The 14,350-nt window shown below is 42.3% G+C and overlaps 1 protein-coding gene across 2 annotated transcripts in view; it reads right to left on the reverse strand.

Moving 5' to 3' along the window:
* Positions 1-1,484: 1,484 nt before the first annotated feature.
* Positions 1,485-14,350, reverse strand: part of HEBP1 (heme binding protein 1) — a 30,748-nt gene continuing 17,882 nt past the window's right edge. For both annotated transcript variants that reach the window (XM_079140080.1, XM_079140081.1), the window contains exons 3-4: positions 12,495-12,675; positions 1,485-2,042 (exon numbers count right to left, since the gene is read on the reverse strand). In XM_079140080.1, the coding sequence (XP_078996206.1) occupies positions 1,871-2,042; positions 12,495-12,675 (353 nt within the window). In that variant the 3' untranslated portion in view covers positions 1,485-1,870. The remainder of the gene's footprint in view (positions 2,043-12,494; positions 12,676-14,350) is intronic.

Raw genomic sequence — 14,350 nt, forward strand, 5'->3', positions numbered from 1 at the left:
TGGCAAGAATGTTCTCTTCCTGGTACAAGGAGAGCAGCTTTCTCAGGAAAAAATGTGCTCTGCTTTTAGGTTGAAAAGGGGAGAGCAGAGAGACCTTCTGGTCTCTATTTCTCAATTGCCTTCAGCTCAAAATAATTGATTGCCAAAATGACATACTTGGGGGTAATATGTTCTGATCCTCATCAAAACCTTCTCTCTGATCTCATTTACCCATCAGTCACCAAGTCCTGGTGAGCCTATCTCTAGTTCCAAACTGTCAGCTCCATCTCCACCCCCATCCCAGTTTAGGCCATCATCTTTTACTTGGATGGTGACTGGTTTCCTTGCCTCCTGCCACATCCCCTTCCCATCTATTTTCCATGCTATGGACAGAACTTCCCTTCTAAAACATGATGGTATCATGTCCTGTTCAAAGTCACTCATGTACTATAAATTTTTCTTAGGACAAAATCCAAACTCCCTGACATGTGCTAAGGCCCTTGTGGCTGCCCTTTGGTTGCGGCCCTGAGTTCAGTGTGAAAGCCTACGGGGGCCCCAGTCTCCTGATCTCCCTGTGGGGATCCTATGGTACCTCCCTTTCCCTAGCATCTGAACATGGAACACCTGGGGTGGTACATGCATGGTGCCCAGCAAGGTGTCTGGCAGACAGTCAGGCTGATCTTCAGAAACAGCCATGGCTTGTCTTCAGAAGAGATCCTGGAAGACCCTGTGCTTGTTCCTCTCCTTAGGAAACCTCACATCCAGTGAGAGCCTCTGTGGTGAGGATTACAGCTCAGTTTTCTCTTTCCCTACTAAGCACCTGACAGAGCCCTCACCTCTCAGGTAGGTCACAGGTGGATCTGAGGTAGGGGTTTCTCCTGGAAAGCTTTTCCATCTGTCCTAGATAGGGTGGTGGATAGCTTCAGATGCTGGTGTGTCCTGGGGGCATCAGACCAACCCCTGCATGCCTTGTGACCCACCAAGCTCTTCCACGCTCACTTACTCACCCACCAGCTTAGCTTCCTCCACTTCCTGCTCACAGCCTCGCCTCCTCTTTCCTTCTCTGCAGCCAAACTGTATGTCATTTCTATTCTCTTCGGTTAAGGAAACTGGACCACAGCTTTTTCTGATTTTATCTCATCATCTCAAATAAGTCCTCCTGGCAAATTCCCTGCCCCCACGGTTGTTTGTGATTAGAATGTGATTTTTCTCTTGATCTGTCTCTGTGACTTCTGGGACCTTCCGTGAGCCACAGTGATGCTCGCCTTAAGAGCACATCATGTGCTTTGCATGTGCTTCGGTAAACATCAGTTTAGAGATAGTCAAGCACAGGGTGAACATCCTCTTCCCCGGGGTCTTCAGGCTTATATTCTAAAGGACTTTGGAACTCCAAACACAGGACTCCTGCTGTGAAAAACACATCAACAGTACTCATAACTATATTATCTGTAAGACTGTAGAACCTTGGAAATAATTATATTTAAGATTTGTCTCAACTGCTTAAGTCAGAGATCTTTAATTTTGGTTTATTTTTAGACAAGCTGTTATAAGAATCAAGCTGAAAGATTGTGAACAAATCACATATTCCCTCATTAACAGAAATACAAATTCAGTAATGTTTAAAAATCAGTTTTTAGTGGCCCAGATGGCTGAGAAAGTACTGCTGGAGTTTTTCTGATCTGCCACAGAAATTTCTAAATTAACAAGAACCATATTGCCTATCTTGGCTGTATCATTCCCCACCACAGTATATGGACTGTGCTTATTTCAGAAAACTGGCAGTGACTGGCTTTGAAGGAGAGTTGGAACTTGAGAAGCACTGGCCCCTCCTGACCCCAAGTCAGGGGATGCAGAGGCATACTTCCAGGAAGTTCTCGACTCCGTGAGTCACTCAGGTCTTCACGAGCCAGACCTCATTGCGACGTCCGTAGGGCTTCATGGGAGGGTCATATCCAGTACAGAAATAGACATCACTCCGGTAGGTGGCTGTGCCCTCCAGGGCAGCGCACAGCTGGGTAGCGTGAGCTATGTAGTCAGCTTCCTTGGCATAACCACCAAACTGCCTAAGGATACAAGAGCGAGGGCTGGTAAGAAAAGATGTGACCTTGGTGGGCAGTGGGGATCATAGCCAAGGTTATTATGAGAAGCACTTAGTGTAGTCAGACTGCATCTGTCACTTCCTAGATAGGTGGACTTGACCTCTCTGAGGCTCATCTGTAAAATCTGCAATATATTTTCCTTTTCCTCCAAAGTCATAAGTGTCACGTGTAATAACAGGTGAAAAGACTATAATGCAGGGCTTGAAACATGGTAGCCACATGCTAAATGCCAGCTTCCCTTATCTGCAATCTCCCAAAGAGATGGTAGGCTAACTGTCCCAGGGGCACTCTCACCCTTCTCTCTAGCTCCCTCTACTGCTACCACTGCTCCTCTTCTGAGACTGCCACCAATAGGAAGGAGGAGGGACATCAGGGAGCTAGGGTGGAGCTACTGTTAAAGGTAGTGGCTACTGTTTCTTCCTAAGTGGAGCAGCTGTAATGACGGAGCTCATCCAGCAGGGACATGTGGCAGCTTCATTAAATCAGGGCTAACGAAGGCAGGGACCCAAGCAAGTTTTGAGAGGGATCTACGTAAGGTTTACACATACCCCAAATAAGAAAACTTCTTTGAATAAATCCCTTCTGCTCAAATCATGAAAGCCTGCTTTTTCTAATAGGTACAGACTTCTCAAATCAAGTATATTTCTCTTGACAGCAGAAGCTGGGGACAGAAGCAATAAGGCCTTTCTTTTCAAGAGATTATCTCCCTTACGTCATCTGCTTCTGCACCAAAATTCATCCTGTAGCCTACCCTAACTATACCACTCTAAATCTGGTTGCACTAAAATCTTTATTAGAGTCAATACACCGCATTTCTAATGAGCCTATGACTCAAAAGTCTGAATTTGTACCAGGCTAAGATGAGGCCAAATAACGCATTATTTTTGGTGGAGTTCTCTGAATCATGCTTTGCTCTTTTATAAGCGGTTAGTCATGCTCGGCAAGCATTCAGCATGTTGATTACAGGGTCACTGATGTGAAAAACACCCAGAATTTCATCTGTGAGGGATTGGTTATTATAATGTCTAGACAACAGCTACAGAAAAGGGATGGAGCCGAGACCAATTTCAAGCAGATGAGGCTTGGTGAAGAAGGAGTATAAGGCAGACAAAGAAAGTTGAACTCTAGTTTCATTGAGGCTCAAGAAAAAGGAAATTGGATTTGTAGACAGAGAACCAAGGTTCAGAAAGGATTTTTCTAGCAACAAAAGCCTGCAAGACACCAAAGTTTCTCACTCACAATGTCTCTGGATTGAGAACCACCTGTCTGAAACAAATCAGAGGCTGGAGGTAAGAGAGGTGTTGCATCTCCCTGAAGGCCCTGCTAGTGAATGATGCCCAGCTGCTCTCTGTGAAAAGGGATGCTGCTGGCTCTTCAAGCTACTTATTTTGGAAACGCCCAAAGGAGTGGTCCTCAAATGCGGCCATTCATCAACTGGAGCAAAATGGCTAAGCTGGACGCTCAAATACTAGATCTGCCACTTTCCACTCATGGTCTTATGCAAATTCTGTGATATCTGAACTCTTAAGGTCCTTTGTTAAATATGAATGATGATAGCATCAATTCAGAAGACAAAAGGAGAGAAGAGAGCAAACGGCTCAGCCCAGAAACTCACAGCACACCGTAGCGGTTATTGTTAGCTGTCTCTTGATATCCATGGGGATGAGTTCCAGGATTCCCTTAGGGGTACCAAAATTTGTGGATGCTCAAGTCCCTTATGTAAAATGGCAGAGTACTTGCATATATCCTGTGCACACCCTTCTCTATCATTTCTAGGCTATTTATAATACCTGATGCATCCTAAGTGCAGTAATGTTTAGGGAATAATAGCAAGACAAAAGTCTGTGAATATTCAATACAGATGCAAATGTTTCCCCACACCGTTTTGATCTACAGTTGGTTGAATCTGCAGATGCAGAACCAGCCAATACAGAGGGCCTATTATACTTTGCAATTCTCTCAGGACAGGTTTTCAATTCTGATTCTGCAGGTGAGAGACATGATGGTAATCTAAAGTAGTATCATGAACTGGCTCAATTAACAATTCTCACTTTCTCAGGCCTACTCTCAAAACCCTACTTAACCTTGTAAAACCTCCCCCCTTCCCAATCTTCTTCATTTCCTCTTTCCCTCATTTTTTCCCTCCTTCTCTTTTCTTTCCAGCCATTATCAATAAATTTTATTATGCTGTTAGCTTTTTGTTGCTACAGCAAAATACCTGGGAAAATCAACTTAAAAGAGAGGTTTATTTGGCTCCTGGTTTTGGAGGGTCTGGTTCACCATCAGGCAGCCCCATTGCTTTTTAGGTCTCTCTTGGGTGCTGGATGGTCATGGCAGGGAGAGCAAATGCTCAACTCAGCCAGGAGGCAAAAGGGAATGTCCCCTTTGAGGGGACATCCCTAGTGATCACTGGGTACCTCCTCTAAAGGTTCTGCCCCCTTCCAACGGCACCAAGCTGGGGGCTATTCTTTTAACACAGGGCCTCTGGAGGCCATTCAAAATCTAAACTGTAGCATGTTCATTGTTTTATGCCCCTGTAGACTAGAAGCCCATCACAGCAGGGATCTTTGTCACTTTTTGTCCACTGGTGTATCCAGCACATCTAACACAGTGCCCTTGGTGAAATAAACAAATCTGAGAAAACAATAAAAGAGATTGTCTCCAGGTTGACAGACCTACAGATGATAGTACTTAAGGCCTACCCCTGAGTTAAGTGCTTAAATAAGTCAGTGTGCCACCACATTCACCAGCTCATTCACCTAATAAATCTCTGAGCATGTACCAAGGGGATAGTGTTGGAGCTAAAACAGGAAACGTAGGTTGACTAGAGCCACATGGGGACATGAACATCATGCTAAGGAGTCTTCAAACTCCTAATCCTAGATGCCAAGAAGAACCAACAAAAGGGTTTTAAGGTAAGAGGCCGACATGAGAAGGTTATGATTTGGAAAGATCCCTCCTGGTGACAGTGGAGAGGCAGTGGAAATGGTGGGGACCTGAGAAGTGGGAGGTCACTAGGGGCCAAGAATAGCCAGGTATGAGGTGATGAAGGCCTGGTATGAAGGTGATAAAGGCAGATTTGAGAGGTGATAGGACATGGAGGGAGAGGAGAGGGTTCGCCAGGGCTTCTAGGTAAGCTCTTGGTTGGAAGCAGATGTCTCTAACTGGAATAAGGATGAAAGGCTGCAGAGTGAATCTGGAAAGAAGTGGTGGGGATGGGGGTGTTGATGATCTGGTCTGGGGGCATGGCGACATTAAGGTGTCTCTGTGAAATACATTCATGTGGCAATTATTAACCAAGTACTAAATGTATGTCTGACACTAAATGTCTCCTTAGACTCAGGAAAGAACTGGAGTCAGCGATATCCATCGGGAAAGTAATGGATCTGGTGACAGAAATTGGACATCCTCACCACTTTGGCCCTGGCTGCAGTCATGGTAAGGAGTGATGCAGGTATAGAGTTGAACAGAGAGTCAGAAGGTGTATCTTGGGAATCCTAATACCTCAGTGGTGGGTGGAGGAAGAGGACATGCAAAGGACATTGAGAAGGGTTGTCTGAGAAGTAGGAAATCTGGCTGATAGTAATCAGGAGAATATCATTATTCAGGGATTCCTAAAATTCGCTACTGGACCACCCCTCTTTCTTTCCATTTGTTCCCAGGCAGACCAAGATGCTTGAAATGAAGATAAAAAGTTCCCTATTGCTTCATCATGGAAGCATTTTACTAGAAAGCAAACAAAGCTGGGAGGGTCAAGGAAACACACATGTGTTGTCTTCTCTGATCATTTAACCAACTCACCCTAACCCCCAATCACAGAGCCACACAAACAAGCCAGAAAACCAAACCCTATTCAGGGATGTAGCCCTGGTACATGAAGGGAGCTGGTCTATGGTGACTCAGCTGGTGATCCAGGACGAGTTGCCTCATTCCTCCATGCCTCAGCTTCCAGTCTGTATATGGAGGAAAACAACACAGTGCTCACAGCTCCTGAGTTCACAAGCACACCTGAGTGTGAGTTAAGGAATGCTTGTAAAGTGTTCTGAGCTCCTAAAAGGAAATAAACAGAAAGTATGTATGTTATTTTTGTAAGCCTGTTAATAAGTCTCTAACTCCTATCTTCAAAGAAGTTCTCCAGGGCGCTGTATTTTATCTTACCCAATGTCAGAACAAAGGATTTGGTTACCATGGGAACAAAGGGGACACACAACACACACACACACACACACATACACACACACACACACACAACCAGATTCCAGAAAAACAAAAGGAGCTGACTAAAGGCCTGAGAGAGTGAGAAGACAGGGAGGAGGGGAGTTGATTGGGCAGTATGGAGGAGGCTGAGAGGCAGGCAGGATTTTGGTCCAAGAAGGCAAAAATTCATAATGTGTTGTCTATCCTTTAGGGAGTGTCTCGTGCTGACATGCAGTGAGGAGAAAAGAAATGGAGTGACTCTGCTTGACCACGCACTGTTGTCTAAAACATCAACAAACAACAGGTCAACACCAATTTGTGTAGGATTTGTGGTGCATGTAGCTGTGTGCTAGGCAAAAGGAGTATCAGAGCTGCCAGTCCATCAACAGGGAAAGAGGCCTAATGGTACAGGATTTCATTCAGCCAGACCAAACCAGTGCTTACCACGTGGAATATCACTGAGCACAAAGCACCAGCCAGACACCACACGAGTAGAAAGATGATGAAGGAAATTTTTTTGTCCTTGTGAGAATCCAACTGTATTGGTTAGGGCACAAACACACGCAGATAATCCTGGGCAAAGAGAAACTCTAGAATGGAGGTAGAAGGTACAAACAGAAAACTGGGAAGAAGGAATCGGGAATGGTTGATTCTGAGTTACTAGACAAAGGGAGTGCTTGTGGAAGACAAGACAGTGAGCATCTCTTCTTGATGCTGGCAGGGAACAATATGACAAAATTCCCATTTTCTCAGAACTCAGGCAGAGCCAGGGGAGTGGGCTGAGAAGAGATGGATGTGTATGCAAAGGTCTGGAAGTGGCTGCAGTTGGGGTGAAGGCTGGGATGCTCCAGGATCAGGGCTCGGGGGATGGGCCATGTTGTGGAGGGCAGTAAATGCCATGACAAGGTACTGCTGGGTGTCACCACCTGATTACATATGGGGAGACTCGATGTTTACCCATACCCCTTCTCCTGGGAACGGAGCAACTCCCTACTAACTTGGCCTTTGGTCCCATCCCTGACATGTGCCAAGGTCAGGGACAGGTCCAAGGTCCACAACTGGAGTTAAGGCTCAGAGTCCAATGTCAGAACAAAGGATTTGGTTACCATGGGAACAAAGGGGACACACAACACACACACACACACACAAATAAATGATATAAATGGACCTGTGCTTTAGGGAAGGTGATAATAAAAGGGTAATTTAGAAGAGGGAGGCAGTGGTGGGAAAACCAAAGCCCACCAGGAGGCCATTATAATCATTCAGGCAAGAGGTGAAGGAGACCCGTGACAGTATGGATGTAAAGGGACAGCTGGGAGTTGGCCGGGACTGGGTCAATCCACAGGTGTAGAAGGTGAAAGGATGAGAACATCTGCCCAGGTTGGCAGGGGGTGGAGGGAACCATTGGTAGGACAGGGAACAGAGAGGAATCAGACTGGGGAAAGAAAAATGAATTTGGTGTGGGAACTCAGATTGGGTAGTGGTGGGAAATGAAACAGTGGTTAATTAGGTTTTAGATACAGAATCTTATCATTGGCAAGGTTTTTAGAGGTAAGGGACTTATATATTAGAAGTACTCAATAAACACTAGTCCAACTGAACCAAGCAGCCAATCATCTGAACCATCATGTGGCAGAATGTCACACGCCTCTCCAGATGGCATGTGAACCCTTCTGGGGTGAGGACTTCATGACATGGTCATCAGTCCACTGAACTGTCAGAAACCTCGTGCCACAGTGCTTCCATCTCTGAGTAGAAAGAAGTTTCCCTATGAGGTTGGTCTGTGGATACCAGTTCTTATCTCTGGAAAAATGCAGACCTTCAGTTTCTTGAGACATTTGCTTTTTGTCTGCTTTTCCCACTAGAATGTCTCTCCTACTTCCAAGGGAAGATGTTGCTTCTTCTCTTAATGTACCTTCAGCACCTGCTCAGAGTTGTGAAACTCATAAGTAATAGAGTTGAAATTTAAACTCAAGTGCATCTGTAGTAACCTTGATTTTTTTTGTTGTTTTTTTTTCTAAAACAAAACAAAACAAAACAACTTTTTAATTCTCAGAGGCAGGTAAAGTCAAGAAGATGTGTGGGCATTTATAGGTATAGTCACATCTCTTGCTTACAACGACCCTATGGGCTAGGTACTCTTACCCACATCTTACAGATGAGGAAAGTGAGGCGCAGCAAGGCTCGGTTACGTCCAGTGGTCCTGTGGGTATGGTGAGTGGGCCTGGAGCACTGGTCACCTTGACAATGAGCTTCTGGTTTCCAGCTCTTTCCTTTACATGCAGATAATTTCACTAAATTGGTGAAAGTTTCAATAAAACTATCCAACCTTTCCTGCTGTGGGTCCTATTGAGAACCCAGTACTGGAGGTCAAGCTCCAATATCAGTGGCTTTTTTAGAACACAGAGGGAAAACAGTGGTCTGGAACATCACCCCTACTCTAAGCATGAGGATGATTCTATTGCCTCTTAAGAATACTAAGAGTAGTCTGATAGTGGTCCCTTACCCCCACAGCATTCTATTTATCAAAAAAACACTGGTGGGGCTGGGGAGATAGCTCAGTTGGTAGAGTGCTTGCCTTGTAAGCACAAGGCCCTGGGTTTGATACCCAGCAGCCCCCCCACCCCCCGGAAAAAAAAAAAAGAAAAAACACTGGTAATTAATACTGAAGTGTGTAATCCCCTTCGTGGACATTTCTTCACAAGGCCATACAATAAAAAAAGAAGGCTGAATTAAGGATGCAAAACTTTCATCTTAGAATTAATTTTGTCATGGAACATCTCACTGCCTTATTTGAGAAGTGCCAAAACCTAACCATTAGACCACCAGGGAGCATCATCACTGCATCATCATTTGAAATAATTCTTTGGTATCTGAAATAGTACTGCTGCCTTCTACCATCTCAATGTTCTTTTCAACAGAATCAGAAATAGCACAAAATTACCACAGGGCACTTTAAAATGCACATTTGATTGTGCAGTGACACCAAGTGGCTGATTGAGGAATAGCCATATGCTGTTAGAACTTTTTTTTTTTTTAATTCACAGAGCCAGGCTAAAACACTATTTTTGTAGGTTAAACATCATATTTGATACTTTCATCTGGTTAGATTTAAGAGAATTAAAAATAAACTTACACAAACCTGTCTTTACTCTCTTTTAAATTGATAACCTTTTCTATCATAGAGAAATGGCTAATTCTTCCTCTAGACTAAGAAATAGTGCTTGAAATCAAGGAAGGTACCAAAGGCTATTAGAGTCATGTCAAAAAGACTGAGAAATCAACTTGAAGAGGCTCCACTGTACAAAGGAACAATATGAGCATCAGTAAAAAAAAATGCAAAGAAAGGAAACACATTAAGCATATTTAAATTCATGTGTTTCTGTTGATACTCAAAAATCAAAGCTGATGACCACCTCACCTTTGGAGGAGGCCAAGGAATGAAATTATAGTTCCAAAAGCTGCAAATAAAAGAAGGTACATCAAGCACCAATCTCGCTTTTTCTATATAAATCTACCTCTGCAAAACCAAACAGGATTTAAGGGAAACTTCTCATTATTGAAGTATTTCAGTTAATAAAAAAAGAAGGATACAGAACATTATCAATCTGCAAGTTCTAACAGAACAAGGCACCCATGTTAACTCTGGTCACTAAATCACAAGAACGGAGGTAACCAGACATTATGACACTGATGGGAATATACCTCACCACCTAAAAATTTTCTTGCCCCAAACTCTAAAACCTGAATCTGAACACATCTCTAGTTCCAGATGCTAATTTACAGGCAACAAAGGAGGCAGAGGGATATGTGAAAGTGTCACAGAAACAAAATCAGCAAAAATCTAGACTGTGGTAAATAGGACAAATGATTTATAAATTGCAAGGAAAAATGAACAGGCATCATGGTGAGAAAAGCCATAGATTGTAAAACTTTAAAAATATACCAACAGGCCAGGTGTGGTGGCACATGCCTGTAATCATAGTTATTCAGGAGGCTGAGGCAGAAGGATCACATGTTCAAGGGCAGACTGGCCATCTTAGCAAGACTCTGTCTCAAAATTAAAAAAATAAGAAGGGTTGGGATGTAGTACACCTGGGTTCAGTCCCCAGTACTGAGAGGGGGGAAAAATATACCAATCACTTGCAAAGGATAGACATTACTTGGATCCAGATTCAAACAAACTATAAGATAATGGGAGAAATCTGAACACTGTCTATTTTACATTACTAGAACATTAACAAATTACTATTAAAATTTTAGGAGTAGTAAGGAATTGTGATTCTATTTTTTTAAAAAAATATTCTTCACCAGTCACACTAAAATATTTTTGAATGAAATAATACAGTGTCTGAAATACGCCTAAAATTAATCCAAGGTGGTACCATGTCAATGCATGACACAAAACTGCCCTTGAGTTGATCTTCAATGGTGAATGATGGGTATGTATGGTTTTATTATCTTATTTTCCATAAGTTGAAAATTTCCATACTGAAAAGCTAAAGATAAAAGCAAACAATTGTACCAACTCATCATTCTGGGTCTGGTCTAACAAAAGATGAGACATTAGCTCTATCTGCATGAAGTCTAAAGTGAACTCATTTGTGTCAACCTCACTACTTATGAGGTAAGAAGGGGCAATGAGAAAAGAATACTGAAAACTTCTATAGGTCAGAAACACTAAGTAATTTATAAATAATATCTTAGTAAAAACAGAAAGATATTTTTTAAACAATAATCCTACAAGGCAGGTTATATTATCAGCACTTAACAGATGTGGAAGCTAAGTCTTAAAAAGGCCTAGTAATTTCCCAAGTGTCACACTGCTACCAAGCAACAGAGCTAGGAATAACACTATAAAATACTAGTTCATTATATCGCACAGGCTGCCTCCCAAAGCACAGGAAAGAATGGGAAAGACAGAGCAGGGATAAGGGTGAGGCAAGCAGATATTCAGGGTGCGAGACAAGGAGGTGCTTACTCTTAGTGCCCACTCTGCACTTGGAAGATTGTGAGAACTGAGTGCTTCCTTAAATTTTGTATCTAGGTGACTGGTTTTCCTATCCTCTTTCCTTGCAGTCTCTGCATTGAAGTCTGGGAAACCTGGATGAGGTCTGGATTAGAGGGAAACAGGAGTTGGAGGCTCCAGGCCAGCTGCCCAATTGCATTACACCCACTGTCCTCTGGGAGGCTCTGTGGCCTAAGGATGCCAAAGCAAGTAAGTCCAACATTCTAAGCATTGAGCTAGCTCCAGGGAAAGCTGGCCCACTGACAGATGCAAAGTTGGAGTAGGGAAGCCAAATAACCAAGTTTGGAAATTCTGGGAGTGGACCAAAACTTTGCCCAGTGCAAGATTATATGCAGTTATTTTTCATGAGGTTGTTGTAGAAGAGAACCAAATCCCAATGCACAGTTACCACTGGTCAAGATCCTGGTCTTCCCTTGTATCTGGTCTAGTACCAGTCACCCAGTAGGAATTTAACAAATGGAGAATCACCAACCATCTAGAAGAGACTTGTTTAATGAGGAAAGATTGGGGCTCAAGGGATAAATACATGTAACAGGGCTGTGAGTGTAGCTCAGAGGTACAGTGCATGCTTAGCATGCATCAAGCCTGGAGTTCAATCCCTAGCACTGCCAAAAACAATAAAAACAAACAAACAAACAAAATACGCAGCAATTTGTATCTGCTACATTCTATAGTTAAGGGAACATGATTCCAAACGAGGTCTTGGAAACAGGATCAGAATGACAATAGCATGAATGCATGCTCTGTTTAAAGGACCACAGACATGAACAACTAGGGATGTGATAGCCTAGCTCTGGCAAATGCACTTTGCCCTTCTAGCATTCAAAGGGATTGAAAATCAGATATTCTCCAGCTTTTCATATTTCCCAAGTGTACATGACCCCAAACCACAGCTTGACTTAGATTCTGAATCACCTAGAATGCTACTAGTTTAATTATTCATCTTAAGCTAAAGCTAAGGGGATACCATCTCTACGCATCAATTTGGCAAGTGGCCAAAGCATGTATTCAGAGAAATTACAAATGTCTGTGTGCTGCAATCTGAAGAAATTAACATAAATAATCCAATATTTCTTACTTGAATTAATTCAGCAACAACAAAAAGCCAATACAAGTGCTCACTGGAGATAATCTAAGGAGTGGCAATGGGAATCAAGTGCTGCCCTTAGATGCCAGAATAGTTTCCTTACGTGGAGTAGACAGTGATGCTTTCCCGCTCCTCAATCTTGATGCTTTCATCGCTGGGAATTGGTGGGTTGCTTTGAAACTGGTTCGGAATCCTGAACCAGACTTTTAATTTCTTCTGTAAGGAGCCATCTTCATTGGGAAACACAGCAAAGGAAATAGGGACTGTCATCCCCATTCCAATTCCTGAGAACATGAAAACACAGAATGAAATAGGTATTAGAGACAGAGCTTGCTCAGGGCAATGGAAAATACACTAGTGTCATTCTTTTTTCATGTTTGTTCTTGAAATAAAAAACAAACAATTCAGGCACTAAAAAACATATAGTTAGACATATGCAAACAATTTTTATTTTTTATATTGGAGGTAGGAGTATGGTGGTACAATTCTTGAAAATGATTATTTGGCAATATGTCTCAAGATTGTAGGTCTATCAATATCTAATTACTTCCTATCTAAACATCAGTTTTAGGAAATAACCCAAAATATGGAAAAGGCTATATGTAATAGGATATTCACTGAAGCAGAATTTATAATTCTGTTAAAAAACTCAAAAAACAAAAACCCCAGGAATGTATTTAAGTAAATCATGGGCACATGATACAATACAATGTAGCTATGAGAAGTTATGATTAAGAACTATTTAGTAATAGTAGAAAATATGCAATAGGAATTAATGGAAGCAAAATATACAATTGCAGGAATATTAAAAGATTACATTAAAAAGCTCTAAGATATATTTAAAAGACAATGAGATTGCTCTAGACTGTGATCATTAGATATACTATTTATTTTCAGGATTTTATTTAATAAGTTTTATAATATTTATACATATGTTCATCTAAGAAGATACCATGAAAACACTAAGAAAGAAAATATTTCTTCTTGACCTCCTATCAGTCAACTTATTTTCCAAAGTCTGATTACTCTGTTCATAGAAAATGTTACTAAGGTTAATACCATTTTCTTTCTTTCTAAATTATCGGCTTGAGAAATAACCTGAAAATTAAACCCAACATCTCTTTTTTCACCTTGCTTTCTGACTCATATTTAGTTTCCAGTGATTCCAAAGTGCTTCTTAAGAGTCCAACATTTAAAAATATGGCTTATATTCCAACATGTATACCTTACATGAAACTCAGGCCTATCATTTTGAAAATGGGGAGGCAGCCAGCATGGACTGCCAAGTCTTATTTTAAGAGTGGAATGGCCCAGCTGGGCATGGTGGTGCATGCCTATAATCCCAGAGACTTGGGAGGCTGAGACAGGAGGATTGCAAGCTCAAAGGCAGTGTCAACAACTTAGCAAGGCCCTAAGGAACTTAGCAAGACCCTGTCTCTAAATAAAACATAAAAATGGTGGGGGACGTGGCTCAGTGGTTAAATGCCCCTGGGTTCAATCCCCAGAATACAAAAAAAAAAAAAAAAAAGTGTAATGAGTTCTCAGACCCTTCTTTTGCCAAAACTAAATCTGGAACTGTTACCCTCATAGTTCACTGGGGTCTCAATATCTAGCAGGGTCTGAGCTGCCAGGAGCTGGTTTGGTATTTCTAGCCTGATGGTGGAGGTCTCAAGTTGCACTGGGGCTTGGTTTACCAGGGTATACCTTATCCAGTCAACCATTCCAAAGACACAATGAACACTGTAGGGTTTAAAAAAAAAAAATACAGCCTGTGGCTCCACACTAGGGAAAGAACCATAAACTAACACATAAAGAACAGGGAACCTCATAGTGAGGGATAGCTGGGCTGACAAGAGAGGAACGCCTTGTTCGGCAGCACAGGAAACTCACGTGATACTGCAAGAGTTGTGGGAGCCTCGTAGCCCCCACTGATGTTTTCTCCTGATGAAGAAAGATCAT

Source organism: Sciurus vulgaris, assembly GCF_902686455.1.
Source record: "Sciurus vulgaris genome assembly, chromosome: 5".
Classification (NCBI taxonomy): Eukaryota; Metazoa; Chordata; class Mammalia; order Rodentia; family Sciuridae; genus Sciurus; species Sciurus vulgaris.